This window comes from Desmodus rotundus, chromosome 6 (genome assembly GCF_022682495.2).
Source record: "Desmodus rotundus isolate HL8 chromosome 6, HLdesRot8A.1, whole genome shotgun sequence".
NCBI lineage: Eukaryota > Metazoa > Chordata > Mammalia > Chiroptera > Phyllostomidae > Desmodus > Desmodus rotundus.
Genome location: NC_071392.1, coordinates 159811255 through 159827150, shown reverse-complemented (window position 1 = coordinate 159827150; position 15896 = coordinate 159811255). Strand labels below are relative to the sequence as shown.

The 15896-nt window shown below is 65.2% G+C and overlaps 1 protein-coding gene across 4 annotated transcripts in view; it reads right to left on the bottom strand.

The window, feature by feature from the left end:
• The window catches only part of PRKAR1B (protein kinase cAMP-dependent type I regulatory subunit beta), a 48691-nt gene that overhangs the window by 5562 nt on the left and 27233 nt on the right, over positions 1-15896 (bottom strand). For all 4 annotated transcript variants that reach the window (XM_053926443.2, XM_053926444.2, XM_053926445.2 and 1 more), the window contains exons 7-9: positions 11329-11487; positions 7093-7153; positions 4983-5104 (exon numbers count right to left, since the gene is read on the bottom strand). In XM_053926443.2, the coding sequence (XP_053782418.1) occupies positions 4983-5104; positions 7093-7153; positions 11329-11487 (342 nt within the window). The remainder of the gene's footprint in view (positions 1-4982; positions 5105-7092; positions 7154-11328; positions 11488-15896) is intronic.

Sequence of the window (15896 nt, the reverse complement as noted above, 5' to 3'; positions counted from 1 at the left end):
GCAACGTACCGATTCTTATCTCGTCTGTGTAAAACTGGTCGCTGTGGGCGTTTCTAGACTCAGCAGGACAAGGCAGGGGAGTGTCCGGGGCCTGGAGCGAACCTCAGTCCCGGCCAGCTGGGTAGCTGTGGATGCGGCCCCTCACTTCTCCTGGCCTCCGTTTCCCTGCTGAGGCTGGCTTCCCAGGCTCTGGCCAGACTCAGGGGAGGTGACAGGTGCCAGGGGCGTGAGGGTCCAGGAGCTGCTATTCTCTGGACGCTGGGACTGTTCTCTGAGCTAGAGGAGGAGGACAGCAGTCCCTGCCTCAGCGACTCGGAGGGGCAGTGGGTCAGGTGGGCTCTATAGGGAAACGCAGAGAGAAGGTGCGGAAGGTGTTCGCCGTCCCCGTCAGCAAATAAAGCGGGGGGGGGGGGGGGGCGCCTGGTGAGATGAGCACAGTGGGCCGTCCACTTGATGCAGCAGACTCGGCCCCGCCAAGGAGAGACTGCGGACCCTGGCTCCAGCAGGGGTGAGCCTCGAGGATGCCGGGCCAAGTGAGGCGAGCCACACCGAAGGACACGCCCTGTGTGGCCCACACAGGACAGGAAGTACGGGCTGAGGGAGGGCGTTTCACAGGGACAGAGTCTAGTTGGGGAAAGCGGAAAGTTCCGGAGATGAAGGTGGTGACGGCGCACAGCAATGGAATGTGCCTGATGCCCCTGAGCTGTGCACTCAGAAGTGGTTAGAATGGCCGCTATCCGTATATCACCGCAATTTAGAAAAGTAGAAACCGCTCTTGAAAGGGCCCGGACACCGGGACCCCAACCCCATGGGCCCCTCAGCCAGGGCGGGGCCCCGGCCCATCCTGAACCGCTCACGGTGCCCACAGGAAGGCGGCCAGTAATAGGAGCCTTTTCCCCAAGCCCCCTGGCCGCAGCAGGGGAGGAGGGGGCCCGACACCCCCACCAACAGACTCGCCCAGAACTGTCCACCTGTTAGGGCTCCCAGCCAAACCTTGGGTCCGTGGGGACGGCCTCTGGCTGCCGCACAGCCCGCCTCCCACGGAGCCTGGGGCCCAGGGAGGAGCAGGATGGCGGTCTCGCAAATACACTCCACGCCTGTCCCTCGGGGCCGCCGCACTGCCCGGGCGATGACTCAAGTGGGAGATGACCGAGGCAGTGACGGTGGTCCCAGCCCTGGGTCCTCCGGCCGGTTGGGGGGAAAGAGGGCACAAGGAAGACTGCTTCCGTGCTTTGGGGGAATGCAGTAAACTTCATGTTTGTTACATTAATAAAAAGTCAGAAGCAGGGGGGTGTGCTGCCCTGCTCAGGGGCGTCAGGTGGGGGAGAGGTGGGCAGGCTCGCAGACACGTCATAGGGCAGACACACGTCACTGTGCCTCTGTCCAAACCCACAGTCCGGCACATCCGGCACCCGTGGGCCCTCACGCAGACGGTGGGCTCAGAGGGACGCTGGTGACGGGGTCTCACACAACCCCCTGGGGGTGCCGAGGGAGCCATGCCTGTGGCGACGAGGAAACCTCTGTTCTTGCCCCTCGATTTTGCAGTAAATCACCCGAAAACTACCCTAAAAATAGTCTTAAAAAAAGAAAAGAGCCCAGTGAGACCCTGAGCTCTCCCATTGTGAGGGGCCCGGGTCCCCAAGCCAGCCGACACGGGCCACCTGCCCTGCAGAGGGCCAGGCCCGCGAGCTCCTGGGGGGTGGCCCCTCGCCCAGCCAGGCTGTCTGGAAAAGCGTTTCCTCCAGCTCGGCCTGGACAGAGAGGTTTCATTTCTCTGCTGAGAGGCTAGACCGAGACGGGGGCCGTCGGCTCCAACCGTGGCCAGGGAGCTGCGCTCTGCTCCCAGCCCCAGAGACGTACCTCCAACGGCCGGGCGGGCGGGTTCCAAGGCCAGGCCGGGTCCGTGCGGACACTGACTAGTGAATGTCGGGGCTGCGTGTCCACATGCTGGTCCCAAAGCACAGGGCACAGAGGTGCAGCCAGCCCCACCCCCCGTGTCTGCGCCCCAATGGCCAGCGCCCACCCTTCCCCCGACGCCTGCCCACACCCTCCCAGGGGGCTGATGGTCCCTGTCCCCTCCGCTTTGGCTGGTCCTCTCTCTGAGCGGGACCCCGGCAAGTCTCTGACAGCAGGTGGACGACTTCCTTCCTCTGCAGACAAACCGCCCACTGGCTGCCCTCCACCCCGCCCAGCGGCGGTCGTGCCCAGGCGGCTGCGTGGTGGGGGTGCAGCCAGTGTGCAGGGGGGCCGAACGCTCAGCGATGACAGAGAACTCTGGGCTCGGCCCCTTCAGACGTGACGAGAGGGGCCGCTCTGCAGGTGGGCACATGCACAGCGTCCCTGTGCTGAGAGCGTCCGATCCAGTGTTTCCATGGCAACGCCTCCCGGGCACAGCTGCTATGACAGCAGCGGAATTTCACTCCCAGGATTTTATGGGGACTGGCCGGTGGGTCCAGCTGCCCCCAGGCCGATCAGAGGTTCCCGTGGGCCAGAGCCCCCCCAGCCACCACGCCCTGCTCTGAAGGTCTCCTGCAGAGCACAGCTGGCCTGACAGGCTCTGGAGCAGCTGGGCCATCTGCCTGTCTCTCAGGGCCGGCACCTTCTCGACGCCTTCTGTCCCCTTTCCTCCAGGACCCAACGGCCTCTCTCCTGCCAGCCAAGGTGTCCCACCAGGCACAGCCGGCCACCCCTGCAGGCCCCACTGCCAGACAACTAGGGCTCGATGGCCTCAGGCCTCCGGGCACTGCGGAGCCCTCAGTCACCAGAAAGGGTGCTGAGATGGCCCAGGCCATCTCCCGCCCACGGGCAGCTGCAGGTCCAGCCTCAGAGGTGACGGACGCCGGGGTGTCTGCGAGGCTGGCGTGAATCCTCCACTCACTGCTTCAAGGAAGAGAGGACAGTGGCCCCAAACCTGCCAGTCAGGGGGCACCCCCAGCCTGCACCCCTCAGCCCCGCTCCTCATGAGGCCCCCACCCCGCCACCTGCCCCCAATGGTGCCCCGGTGGGGAACGGCCACCCCAGCCGGTGTGGCTGCTCGCCAGCCTGCGCAGAGGCCTGACTGTCCCGGAGCAGACGGGAGGCAGGCAGACAAGCTGGGACTCTCCAGAGAAAGGGAGCAAACGGGGTGAGTGTCCGCAGACATGCGTGTGAAGATACGGCTCACTGGGCCTCGGCCCGAAGGCGGTCTGCAGGTGGGTCCCCACGTCCCGGGGCCTGGCCACATCCCACCGGGCCTGAGAGGTGGCAGCCACCTTGGCCCGGGGGGCCTCAGCCCTTTTCTGCTAAGAAAGCCTCCCTCACTGATGGGCGAGGACCACCCGCCCCGGCACAGGCATCTGCTCCACCGAGAAGACCACCTGAAACACATTGACAACGCTGGGGAGACTGCCTCCTAGAGGGGTTGGGTGGGGGATGCGAACCGCTCCCCATACGCCCCCTGGACGGTGGGCAGACACACTGGCCACAAAGCCGAAACGGGTCTCGGAGGCCAGTGCTGGCTGCCACCGCGTCGCTCTCAGGGCGCCTGGTGGGACCTCTGAGCCTCAGCCGCTCGTGACCATGTGGCCTGGGTTCCAGCTGAGAACAAGGAAGACGACGCCGACACCGAAGGCCTTCAGTGGATGAGCAGTGGGGGCTCCGGGCCCCCAGAGCTGGCAGACTCTTCCATTGGCCCCCTCACCAGCCGGCGGGGAGGGGGATGGGAGGAGAACCGTGTGAGCGCAGGAAGCAGGACGGTGAGCAGGTTGTGGGGCGCAAGCGCACACACACACAGGGGCTGTGCGGCACCGAGTGCGGGAGCAGAGCTGCCAGGATGTGGAGCGAGACACGGGGGGGCCCTCGGGTCCGTCACTTGCTGGTCCCGTGTGTCCTTGGGCAAAGGACCAGCCCTCCCGGCGGGCGGCCCCGTGGGGCGCGGTTGGGCTGCATGCACAGTGGGGTCCAGGTGACACGTGGCGCAGCCTCGGCTCCGGGCCGTGATCGGGGTGGACCACGCAGCCCGTGGCGGGACCGCCCCCTCACCCCGCAACCCATCCACGCCCTCCACACGCATTTCCGATGTTTCCACCACAGCCTTGGACGTGTGGCCAGGTGGGGACGCAGTCCAAGTGGCCAGGTGTCACAGTTTTAGAGAAGTACGAGATCAGATTTTAATGTGAAATCTGATTTTTCGATGTTGACCATTTACTCGCCCGAATGTCGAAAACACGAGTGTGTAGGTGCACACTACACGTCCCTGGGCCGAGCAGCAGTGTCCGCCATGCGGGAGGCTCCCGTCAAACAAAGCCCACGGCTGACAGATGTGCTTTAGCGAGCGTGTGACGCGCGGCTCTTCCTGCCCTTGTGGACAGAGCCCCTCGCTGCGACACTGCGTGACCCGGGGGACAGCCCCACGGTCCGCCTCACTCGCTCCTCCCCACTCCCGCTCGGCGGGGCTGCTCCCTGGGGACCCAGCGGGGACGCAGCCCAGGGAGTGGAGGGGGGCACACTGGCCACGACAGCTGCTCACCCCGATCAGCGACCGGCACAGAGAGGCCACCGCGGACGACAGCCCCAGAGCCACCTGTCACCGGCCCCGGGTGGGGGCTCAAGGATGGGAAAAGTGAGTCAGGCATCTTCAGTGAAGAAACCTGGCACCGTTTTCTAAAATTAAACTCTTAACCTGAGACAGTTACAGACGGCACGCAGTTGTGAGAAATGACACGAGATCCCTCTGGGCCACTTCACACCCAGATTCTGACGAGGGACGGGACTACGGCCAGAGCCCCGCCCTCTTGCGCCAGGCTCCTGGCAACATGTGGGGGTGGGGACACCCTGTCTTCAGAGAAGGCCCCTCGACTCGCTCCCGGAAGACCACCGGTGCGAGAGTGTGGGGCCTGGGCGTGCCCCAGCTGGCTGAGGAGGATGAGATGTGGGCTGGGGGGCAGCAGACGGCCCACCCATGTCAAGTACCCAGGCCCCTGGCGCACCCTGGCCAGACTCACCTCCGTGATGATGAAGAAGTCGTCCCCAGGCTCCCCCTGAACCACAATCTTCTCTCCGTCCTCAAACTGGACCGGCTCCAGGGCGTCGGCCACCGTCAGGCGCTCCCACTTCTCCAGGGACTCTGGGGAGGGGACAGGAGCACGTCACCCAGGCATCATCTCGGGAAACACCCCCCGGCCCGTAGCTGCGTGGGATTAATCAGACAGAAGGACGCGCAGAACAGGAAGCGTGTTTCTGGGCTGCGCGGGCCCAGGGGACACCCGTGGCTCCAGCACGGGGCTGCCCTCCCGCAGCCCTGGGGTCCGAGGGTGAAAGCACTTTGCTCATCCCCAGGGACCGCCGCTGCCTGCGCTTTGCGGACGATAGACTCACAGGGACCCCCACGGCCCCCCAGGTTTGGAACAACTCCGAGTGGCCGAAGCGGCTGCCAGCCGGAAAGCAGCAGCACTCCTCCCCACTCTAGGGGCTTGGCGGCCGGTCTGCGGCAGCTCGGAGGCCCAGGGGGCTTCCCTCATTTGAGGTCAGAATACTTGACTCCAAAGCCAAGTTCATCTCTAACGCTTGCAAACCCGCGGTCTCTCCCCCCCTCCTCACCGGCTTCCCTTCCCGCTGACACCCACCCGTCGCCCTCAGGAGGGCGCTCCCTTTCGAAGAACGTACGGTGGCCTCGCTAGCTTTCTTTATTAACTATTTTCTGGTGAGAGGAACTCCCCTGGCCTGTGCTTACCCGATGCTACTTATGTAGGTCAGCCGCTAAAAATACGAGGCCGAGCCTTTATCTTCAGTCTGGGCCGGGAACAGGGGCTTCTCTGCTCAGACCTCCCGTCAGCGCCTCTCAGAGCAAAGGCCCCACTTCCAACCGGCTCTGCGGGGGGCGTGGGAGCCCGGGGCGGCCGAGCACCAGGTGCACACAGCACTCAGTGCGTCTGCACCTTCGCCAAACACGGCGGCGGCCGTGTGCACGTCACTGTTACTACAAACCTGCTGCAGTGACCGTCCCGTGGGTCCCTCACGCCCACGTGACACCCTCTCTGAAGGCCGAGAACCTGCAGCTCAGGCAGAGTCGGCTGCGCCCCTGCGACCCCGAACTCAGGGCTGAGGTTTCGTGGCCCTGGATCCGAGTCCTTTGCCCTGTTGTTTTCCCCGTGGCCTCTGTTCCCCTGCCGCTGGCTGGCTGCTCAATAAACCCGCCGTGGGGATCTGTGTTCTGTTTCCCTGGACGTGCCTTCTTCCTGGCTGGGCTCTTTTCCAAGCTGGACGTGGGGGCGGGGTAGGGCTCAGCCGCTGCTGCGCTGAGGCCGGCCCTGTGTCGGGACTGGCTCGCTGCTCGTGGTCTCGGGACCCGGACAGGTGCCTGAGCCGAGCGTCCGCCCGCCCGGCGCGCCCCACCCCGCCCCCAGTGGTTCCGGGCTGTTTCCTGTTTCTCGCACTGCTGCATTGTTACGTGGGGGGAACAGGCCTCGTGCACAGCCCAGCCCGGGCTTCCTCAGGCCAGGGCACTGCAGGGGTGCCGCCAGGTGGTCCCTCCAGGGTTCCCAGAACAGCCACATTCGGCTGCCACTCCCCTGCCCTGTCAGTCCCTCCCACAGGCTAGAGCTGCCCTGTCCACAGCAGAAGCTCCTGCCGCTCACGCCTACGCGCTTCGGTTGATCAGATGAACGAACTCGCAGCGTGGCTGCCCTCGCCAACACCCCACTGGACAGGCTGCCCTGAGACGCCCCAACGCCCCCAAATCGGCGGGAACAGCACCGACGTGCTTACCAGACCCCAGGACAGGAAAGTGTCCTGGTGGGACGGCACCAGGAGCAGCCAGACCTGGGGGGACAGCCTGCCCGCCGGCCCCATTCACGGGAAGTGCCAGCTTCCGCTTAGACAAGGGGGCCGACGGCGCAGAGACGGGCAGACAAGAACCTCGGCCAAGAGCGAGGGCGGCGTGGGGCCGGGAAACAGCAGTGTGTGTCCGTGCGCGTGTACACATGTGCCCATGCACACAGGCACGTGAGTGCTCGCACCCGTGCGTGGCCATGCAGGTGTGGCTGCAGTGTGCGTGCCCCCCGCCTGCCCCGCACCGGGGCCGTGGGAGCTGCGGGCGCCCGCGCTCAGACTGACCCAGGATGGAGACCTTGCTGAGGAACTCCTCGTACATCTTGCGCTTCCGCAGCGTGCTGCCCTGCGGGAAGAGAGGCAGACAGTGAGGTGAGTGCGTCCTCGTTTCCCCGGCGATGCTGAGCTCGTCAGAGGACACCCCTGAGCGTGCCACATCCCACAGGCCCCTCCAATGCCCGGAGTCCAGTGTGCCGCTGCCGTTTCCCCATGTCTGGCGCCTGGTCCCCAAGACAGAGCACCATGGGGTCGTCCGAGCGGCCCCCCGCCAGCCCCGCAGGACTGCTGGCCATGTTCCAGCTACAGAGACAGAAACCGCAGTGATGGGCAATCTGAGCAGATCCGTAAGGGCCCCCCTCACTCCCTCCTGCTGGCTGGGACACGGAGACGGTGGCTGGAGCCCCTGCAGCCAGCCTGGGCCTTTGTGAATGGAGGTGCGAGGTGAGTGAAGCTGGTTCTCCGGCCTCACAGAACCCCCCTCAACCTGCCCCAGACAGACCTTCCGGAGCTCCAGAATTGACAGGTGCCATGTGGTTTAGGTCACATTTTGAATTTTCTTATACCGAGTGTGGCAGCCAGCCTCGGCCTCCACCCCCCGAGCCTCCCTCCTGGGGGTCCCATTCTGTGGGGACCAGGGATGACCAGCTCGCTAAGAGCATAGCGAGGAGGGGCCATCTGAGACACCTGGAGTCGCACTGGGAAGGACGTGGTGGCTTTGGCCACTGCTGGTCTCCGATGGTGCCGCCCCAGGCAGGCCTGCGGAGCAGCTATAGCGCCTTGGGCAGAGCACCGGCACTCTGCCGGCGAGCCACCGCAGGAGCAGCCCCCCACCCCGTCAAGCTCGCAGACCACACAGCCCGAAGGTCCCCATGCCGGGCCACCGGCCGCACCACTTCCTTTGTGGCCCGAAAAACTGTGTTCAACAGAAGTTCCACCATCGGCACAGCCCACTCCGTTGGAGGGCTTCGTGACTCGCCTGCCGCTGGCACATGCAGCCAAACCTAACGGCAGTGGGTGCAGAGTCCCCAGCAGGCTCCTCGTCCCCAGGCCGCTGACTGGACGGGGAGACACACAGCTCTCGGGGAAGGAGAGGGGGTACGGGGAGAGAAATGGGGAAAGGGCTCAAGGACAAGGGCCAAACAGGCAGCAGGTGGCACGGACCGCCGGTCCCCAGACAACTATGACAGAAACGCGACGGCAATGGCATGTGGGCAGGGAGATCAGCACCCAGGACCTGGGGATTTTCCAGGGCTGTCTGCTCGGCGCTGCAGGACGCTGAGGCTGACCTTCCCCGCGCATCACCTGCTGGGCACGGAGCGCGTCCAGTGCCTCCACCCCTAGGCACCTCCCACGTGCCCCAAGGACGCCGCCACCCCTGCCTCCTGGCCACATGTCCCAGGGCCTCGCATGGAGGACATGCAGGCTGCCCGCCTGAGGGAGAAGGGCGCTTGTCCAGCTGGGCAGTGAGGTGTGGGGTGCCGCCTGTGTCCCTGAGCCTCCGAGTGCACACCCCAGACCCCCCACTGCTGCTGAGGACGGGGCCTCGGCCACTGTGTCCTATGCTGTTGGTGGGGGCGATGAAGGGGGAGTGAGGATGATGGTGATGACGATGACGATAGAGGTGACAATGGTGATGATGAAGGTGGACTACGAGAGGCTCCGCACACTCTAATTCCAGTAATTCCAGCCGTAGGCTGCCCATGAACCCCACGCCCCTAGACCAGTCTCCCCCCATCTGAACTTCAGTTTCTTCTCCATCAGGAGGGTGGGCATCTAGCTCCACATTCTCTGTGTCTTTGATCTGGGCTCCTCCCTCCCTCTGGGCTCTGCCTGGAAGGTTCCTTGTCTGCTTCCCACTGAGAGGCAGGGACACTGGCCCCAGAACAGCCTGCCCGCCGTCCGAGGGTGTCAGAGGACTGTGTCAGATAGGCGCTCACCGCGTGTCTGTGCTCGGCGGATCTGTCCCTGGGAGAAGTGGACAGAGGAAGCACCCCCACCACCGTTGCTACCAGACAGAGGTGCCTCCGGGGTCAGCTGCTCTCTGCCCCTCCGGGTGTTTCCGGGGTGTATCGGAGAGGGGTCACAGCCTGCTCACACCCACTGGGCTGCTAAGTGGTGGGCTCAGGGCTGAAACAGGATGGCCCCAACCCAGAATCAAGGCCCACGCCACAGAGCTCCATGCTGCCAGATACGCTTCCTCCCGCCACAGAAGGCCCGGTACGAGGCCTGCCCAGCACCCCTCGTGGGCAACCAGCCTGCCACCAGCCTCACTCGATCAGGACAGGGAGACTCGGCCCGGCCACCTCAGATCCCTGCCACTCACGGGAAAGGAGTTTCTTTTGAAAAATAATTTATAATCCACACGGACCGCAGCAGTGACTCCCACTTGGGGGAACGCAGGTGCGTCCACCTGGGGCCGAGACCCAAAAGCTCCGAGCAAGGGGCCCATCCGTCTCCTGCGGCAGAAAGACAGTGGAGGGCCCCTCAGGGAAGGAGACCTGCTGCTCAGGCCGAGGGGTCTCCACCCCTGCAGACAGGCTCCTGGGTGGAGGCAGCAGGGAGCTGGGCTGGGAGCCCAGCTATGCGGGTGTCCAGGAGGCCAGCGTGACCTCAGGGGCTTTGCAAGGTATCTGTCGGCGCCCCCTGAATGGGCTCGCCAGGTGAGGCTGGTTCTGTGACCCCCGAGACACAGGTGCACAGCCTGCCCAGGGTCACATCAGAGGAGGAGGCCGGTGGGGGGCTGAGGGGATGGGAACTGGCTGGAAACTTGGGGTGTCTGACCCTCAGTCCCAGGGGACAGCAGCTCTTCCATGGTCTCCACAGGGTCCCAAGATGGGGCAGTGCTCCAGTGGGAAGAGCAGGCAGGTGCCGATGGGAGAGTCTGTATGGGCAGAAGGAGCTGAGACAGGGCTTCTGGACCCCATCCTCGTCCCCGGCTCCCCAGGACCTCACGTCAGGGGCAGCTGGGGCCACAGGGATGGAAATGGAAGGGCCCGGCCCCCAGCCCAACCTAAGCCCTGCCGTGTGGCCCAGCCCTGCCGCCTGGGGAGGTATCTGTCCTGAGACTAGAGCTCAAGTGTCTGGGAAGCCCAGGATGAGGTGTGGCCCGCTGGACACATCGCTTAGGCCCCTGGGAACTTTGAGGCCCCCACCTGGAGCATGCAGCGAGGGGCCTGCCGGGAGGGGTGACACAGGGGCCTGGAGCTTAGAAGAGGGGGAGCCGGTGGGGGTGTGCCGGCCCTTTGGGAGCAGTGGAGGGACAGGGACACTTTGGGGACCCAGAGCCTGCACTGACCTGTCAGAGGCAGCCCTGTCCCTGGGACACCGTGACTCCCCTTCCCTGGTGCTGTGCCCACGGGCGGCGTGGCCCAGCTCCACGCTGAGTGGGCACAAGGCGACCCACTCGCTCACTCTCGGCATCAAACGGCCCGCAGGAGGGCCTGACGCAGCACCGGCGGCCCCGGGGACACGCCCTGCGGCAGGCACCCTGTCATTTTCCGGCCGGCGCAAGTGGCTCTGCCGGCTCCCAGTGCAGCGGAAGCTATTCTTAGCCCACAGGGACCCTGAATTAACACAGAGGAAGCGCCAGCTGCCTCGGCGGTTTGGGAACTTCCCTGAATATAAGGTTCCAGCCACAAAAATCCCACAGCCAAGAAGGGCTCAGCCACCAGCCGGACGGCGGAGGGAAACCACGGCTCCCGCAGCCCCGGGGCCAGGTGCGCGCCAGAGGCGGGACTGAGCGTCCCTCTCCCAAACCGCCTGCCAGGTGGTGGGGGTGGGGTGGGGCAGAGCATGGCAGAGCAGGTTCAAGACAGAACAGAGAGAGAACCGTTTCCACTGGCACCATCCTGGGCGCAGAGCCATTCCTGGGGCTTCCACGGTGGGCGCCCAGTGATGGGGAGCCCCTCACATGCCTGAACAGCTGCCGAACCCTGAACCCCCCTGCGTCATGACAGACCAGCCGGGCACAGGCAGACACCTGCCCCGACACCTGCTGGGAGGCTCTAGAGAGGGGCAGCCCAGGAAATCCGCCTCCTCCAGGCTCACAGGGTTGGCTCCCCACTTCCTCTGAGACCTCCTTCCCCGAACCACAGCACCGCCCCCCCCAAAAGAGGCATCCCCAGATGTCTGCCTCATTTTAGGAAGCTCCCCAGATCCCCCAACACTCCCTACAGCCAGGGGCCCTGCCCGCCAGGGGGCTCGGGTCAGGAGCCCTGGAGAAGCGCCCCCTGCGCCACTCACCATGAGGATGCGGCGGTAGCTGTCGCGGTCGATGCCCCAGAGCTTGAGGTCGGTCTTGGCCTTCACGGTTGCCGCCCTGGGGGTGCCGTAGATGAGCGCCAGCTCGCCAAAGCTGCCGCCCTCGCTGATGTTGGTCACCCACTCTCCGTTCACGTACACCTGGGGACAGCATGAGAGACGTCACGGGACATGTGGGGTTGCACCCCAAGGGGTCCCGGAGTTGGGGACACGGCGGCCTTGCCTGAGGCCCCTGGCCGGTGGGTGGAACGCTGCGTTCTCTTGCCCGGGCCTGGCTCGGTCCCCACCCCCACCCCGCCCTGCTTACTCCAGCTCTGGATCCTGGCCTCACACCCCCAAAGGCAAGCGGCCCTCAGAGGCCAGCGCTGCTGGGACAGGCCAGGGCTGGAGGGGGGAGGCTGCCCGCCCAGGGCTCCGGTCTGCAGGAAAGCCAGCCCTGCCTCCTCCCAGGCGGGTCTTCCACCCAACTCCCTACCACGATGGGCCTCTCTGGGCCTTGGTTTCCCTGATTGCATGCTGGGTAGAGATGCGAGAGGACTTCGGTGGGTATCTCTGCACCGCCCCCCCCCAGGCTCGCTGCATGAGGCAGGCCCCTTCATTCATCAGCTGCTTCCTCCTACCCCTGAGCGGCCCCCTCCCCCAGCCTGTGTCTCTCCCAGGGCCTGTCCTCCCAGCAGGGCACCCACGCTCTGGAGCTGCAGTCAATGGGACGGCCAGGCCCCACCGCCGAGAGGGCCCCGGACAAGATTCCCTTTCAGGCCCGTGGGCGAGGCCCGCACAGCATCCCTGCTGTGCATTCACCGCGCAGGCCCGCGTCCGTGCGAGACCCGTGCACATTGTTCATTGTGCGGAGCGCTCGCTCCGAGCTGACACAGAGCGCGCTTTCTTCCCTCCGGTGTCAATGAGCTAAAGAACAGTTCCCGTTGGCGCACTGGGCACAGATCAGGAGAGAACAGGTCTCGGTGAGTCACGGACGCCATTCTTGTCCAAGTCAATGACTCGTTATCTTGGTCGTGACGGCCGCACCGACTCGCCCAGCAGAGACCACAACACGCCGGTGGGGGCCCGGCATCCCGCCCAGAGAGTCAGGGGCCTGGGCCACCATGAGGTTTAGAGGGAAATGGGGACGGCAGCTGGGCCAGGCAAAGCTCCCTGGAGGAGTTGTGCATCCTTCCAGAGAGGCTCTGCAGCTGAGGGAGCCACTGCCCGGGCCATGCCCCCTGCACAGACTGACCGGGTGTCCCCTCGAGGAGGGGAGCTGGGTCCTCACCGCGAGGCAGCAGGGTGCCTGCCTGGCTTTGCCACAGACGAAGGACACCCGTCCCAGGGTTTAGGGTGACGGGGCAGCAGAGAGAACACAGTTCAGAACCTCTGCCTCCTTTTCTCAAAGGGGCCCCAGGGTCCATGGGAGGGGTGGTGCTGACAGTGGTTAGAGCGACAGGCCGGACAGCGGGCACCTGGGGTCCCCTCTCTCAGCTGGTCCACCCACGGCATCAGGTCTGGTGAAACCCTGACTGTGGCGCCGTGGAAACGTCCGCGCGCTCAAACCCTGCGCGTGCGGCTCGGCGAGTTTCTGCCACTAGGTCAAGCCACGGGGTCTCTGGGCCCCTGGTGTTCTGCACGTCGTCACAGGGACGTCCCTCTGCCACCGCATGCACCTGGGGGCCGCAGGCTCGGTCCACCCGGGCCCACCCACGTCCACGCAGTGGGGGTCCGCCCCGGACTGATGGCCGTTCTGCTGTTAGGCTGTGGCCCCAGGCAGGGACACTGTGGAAGCCACACGCTGCCCTCTCTGGCGGGAGACGCCTGGGGTGGCGTGGGTGCCGTCTCACGGATCAGTTTCCTGGAGGGGGTTCCCTAAGGCGCTCCCGCCAGCACCCACCAAAGAGCTCAGGGGGCCAGAGACAGAGGAGGTGTCTCCTCAGAGCCACCCTTGGGGGCTGCGCCCAACTTGCCAGGGTGCATCCCCAAAGCGGGGTCGGTTGTGTAGGGCAGAGTGGAGGGCCCAGAGCTTCGCCACGGGGCCGCGAGGACCCCCTTCCTCGCCAGAGGCCAAGGAGGCCTCAGAGAAAACCATTGTGTGGCTGCAGGCGAGCCCCTCAGAGCACAAAGGGCCGTCTTTCTCAGGACACTGGCCTCTGTCACCACGGCCGGCGCAGCGCCCGGCCCCACCCCGTGGCACACACAGGGGCTCCTTCTTGCTTTGTTCTAGTTTTTGTGTTTTCTTCTTCTTTTAAAAGATCAGCAGTGGGAGGCTCCACTGGGCTACAGTGTACACTCCCACCCCACCGATCCGAAACCACCCCTTGGTCCGCCGGTCTGTGGGTCTGTCCACGCAGCAGACAAGTGTGCGCTGAGTGCCCGCGGGCTCGGGACTTCGGAAGCAGGGTAGAGCTGACAGCACCGCCCACCTGGCCCAGCAGCTGGGGCCCTGGGAGCTGGGTGCCCGGGGAGGGGGCCAGACATGCTGCGTCGCTCTGCTGCCTGCGCCCCCCAACCCCAGACGCCACGGAACAGACAGCGGGGCCGAAATGCTGTCCACACAGGCGGACACAAGAACCAGGCCCCCGAGCTGCTCACCGAACTCAGGTGGACACCACCGTGCAGCCTCTGACCCCCAGCTCCTGCCGCCGCCGCCACCGCCTGGGTGAAGCAGTCACTCACGTGTGTCCCCAGGCAGCTGCACGTGGTTTCTCAGGTGAGAAAAAGCTAATGGCCCACCTCCTCCTCCCTTCCCGGGCTCCCGCCACCAAGGGGGCGAGCATCTGTGCAGGTGAGCCCGCACCTGGGTACAGGCACACCTGCACCCACGCCCACCTGCAGGGCATCTCCTGTGGCAGCAGCGGCCCGGCCCACCTGCTCTCACCTGCGGGTCCAGGAAGTCCCACCTTTCACTCTGCTCTTCCCACCAGGTGAACCCAGCCCCTCCCCTCCACAGCGGAGAGCCCAGAACACCTGGTGGGGGAGGGGGCTGATTGGCTTGGTGTTTGGTTGAGGTGCACAGATGCCCCCGTGAAGCTCCTGTCTGTGGCACCTGGACCACATGGAACAGCCGCTCCGGTTGCTGCCACTGCTCGGGGAGGCAGGCGGCCGGGCAGCCTCCCGCCCATGGAAGCCCAAACCCATCCTGGCTCAGGCCCCTCCCTGGCCCCGCCCCATTGGCCCCACGGACACAGAGGCCCCCGCATGGTCTGGGGGAGGGCGGCCAGGAAGGCGCTGAGCTTCATGAGGAAAACTTCACATGGCTCTGGGCCACGGCCACTCAGTTAACGGGGTGACGAAGTAACAGAGATGCCCCAAGATCAGGGAAGAGACACCCACACACCCACGTCCACGCAGCACCATTCACAACTGGCGACAGGTGGAAGCCCCGCCGGGCACCCACAGACGAATGGATACAGGAAGTATGGACGCTCGCTGAAACAGGAAGGGACGCTGACCCACACGGCAACGTGGACGAGCCTGGAGTATGATGTTGCGCTGAGTGTCAAAAGCCAGACGCAGGAGGACAGACACGGTCTGATCCCAGCACTGCAGGTCCCTGGAGTCGGCAGGTTCAAGGACGGTGGGGTGGGGGTGGGGGGGCTGCGGGGCGGGGATGCGAGGGCGAGGCCGTGTGAGAAGGTGAAGATGGCCGGACAGGACGGCGGTGAAGGTCGGACAACCGCAGGACGTGCTCGGCGGCTCCAAACCGGACACATAAGAACCATCAGCACAGTGAATTCCCGTCAACTGTTACTTTGTGTCTTTCAGTGATGGCAGAGCCGAACACCAGGCAAACACTGAGCGACAGCTGCCACCGCGGAGCCGGACGCCACGCAGGGGCCTCGCTCCCACCTTGGAGGCCGGAAGGTGGTGCCCCCAGACGCCCCGGGCGAGGCCGAAGGGAATCCGGGGCGGGAGCCTGGGGTGGCATGGCCCCCGCACACAGGGTGAGGGCGGATGCGGGCCGCAGACGGAACTGTCTCCGGAGCCTGCAGGGTTGGCAGCCAAGTGTCCTTCCAAGCAGAAATGCCACGTTCCAGGAATAAAACAAATTGCAGATATTTCTGTGCTTCGGCAAAGGAATTACAGCTCCAGGCGGCACAGACCACGGCAGGCACTTTCACCGTCTCTGGAAAACTGTCATTTAAACCGGACCTGGGGCTTTTGGCGTTGGGTCACCTGGCCGAGACCCAGGGTGCCACTGCCTGAGGGCAGCGTCCACTCCGCAGAAGGGACAGCGCTCAGGATGCCCAGACCAAGCCCCACCCGGTGACAGAGTGGGGCCCTCAGGGGGGCCCCAGACACTGGACGGGGGCAACAGTGCAGACTCAGGGTCTGCCCTCAGCACCTCCCATCCCCATATCCCCTCCGCCCTGTGTGTGGCCAGGGAGGGCATCCCCTGCCGCCTGGGAGGCACTTGGCAGAAACAAGCCCACCAAGGGGAGTGCCCCAGCCTCAAAGCAGCAGCTGTGCTTCATGCCCAGGGACAGTAACACCGGTGACAATACCACGAGTGTCCCCTTAGATCACCCAGAGCCAGCCTGCCGTTCACCCCGGACGCCTGA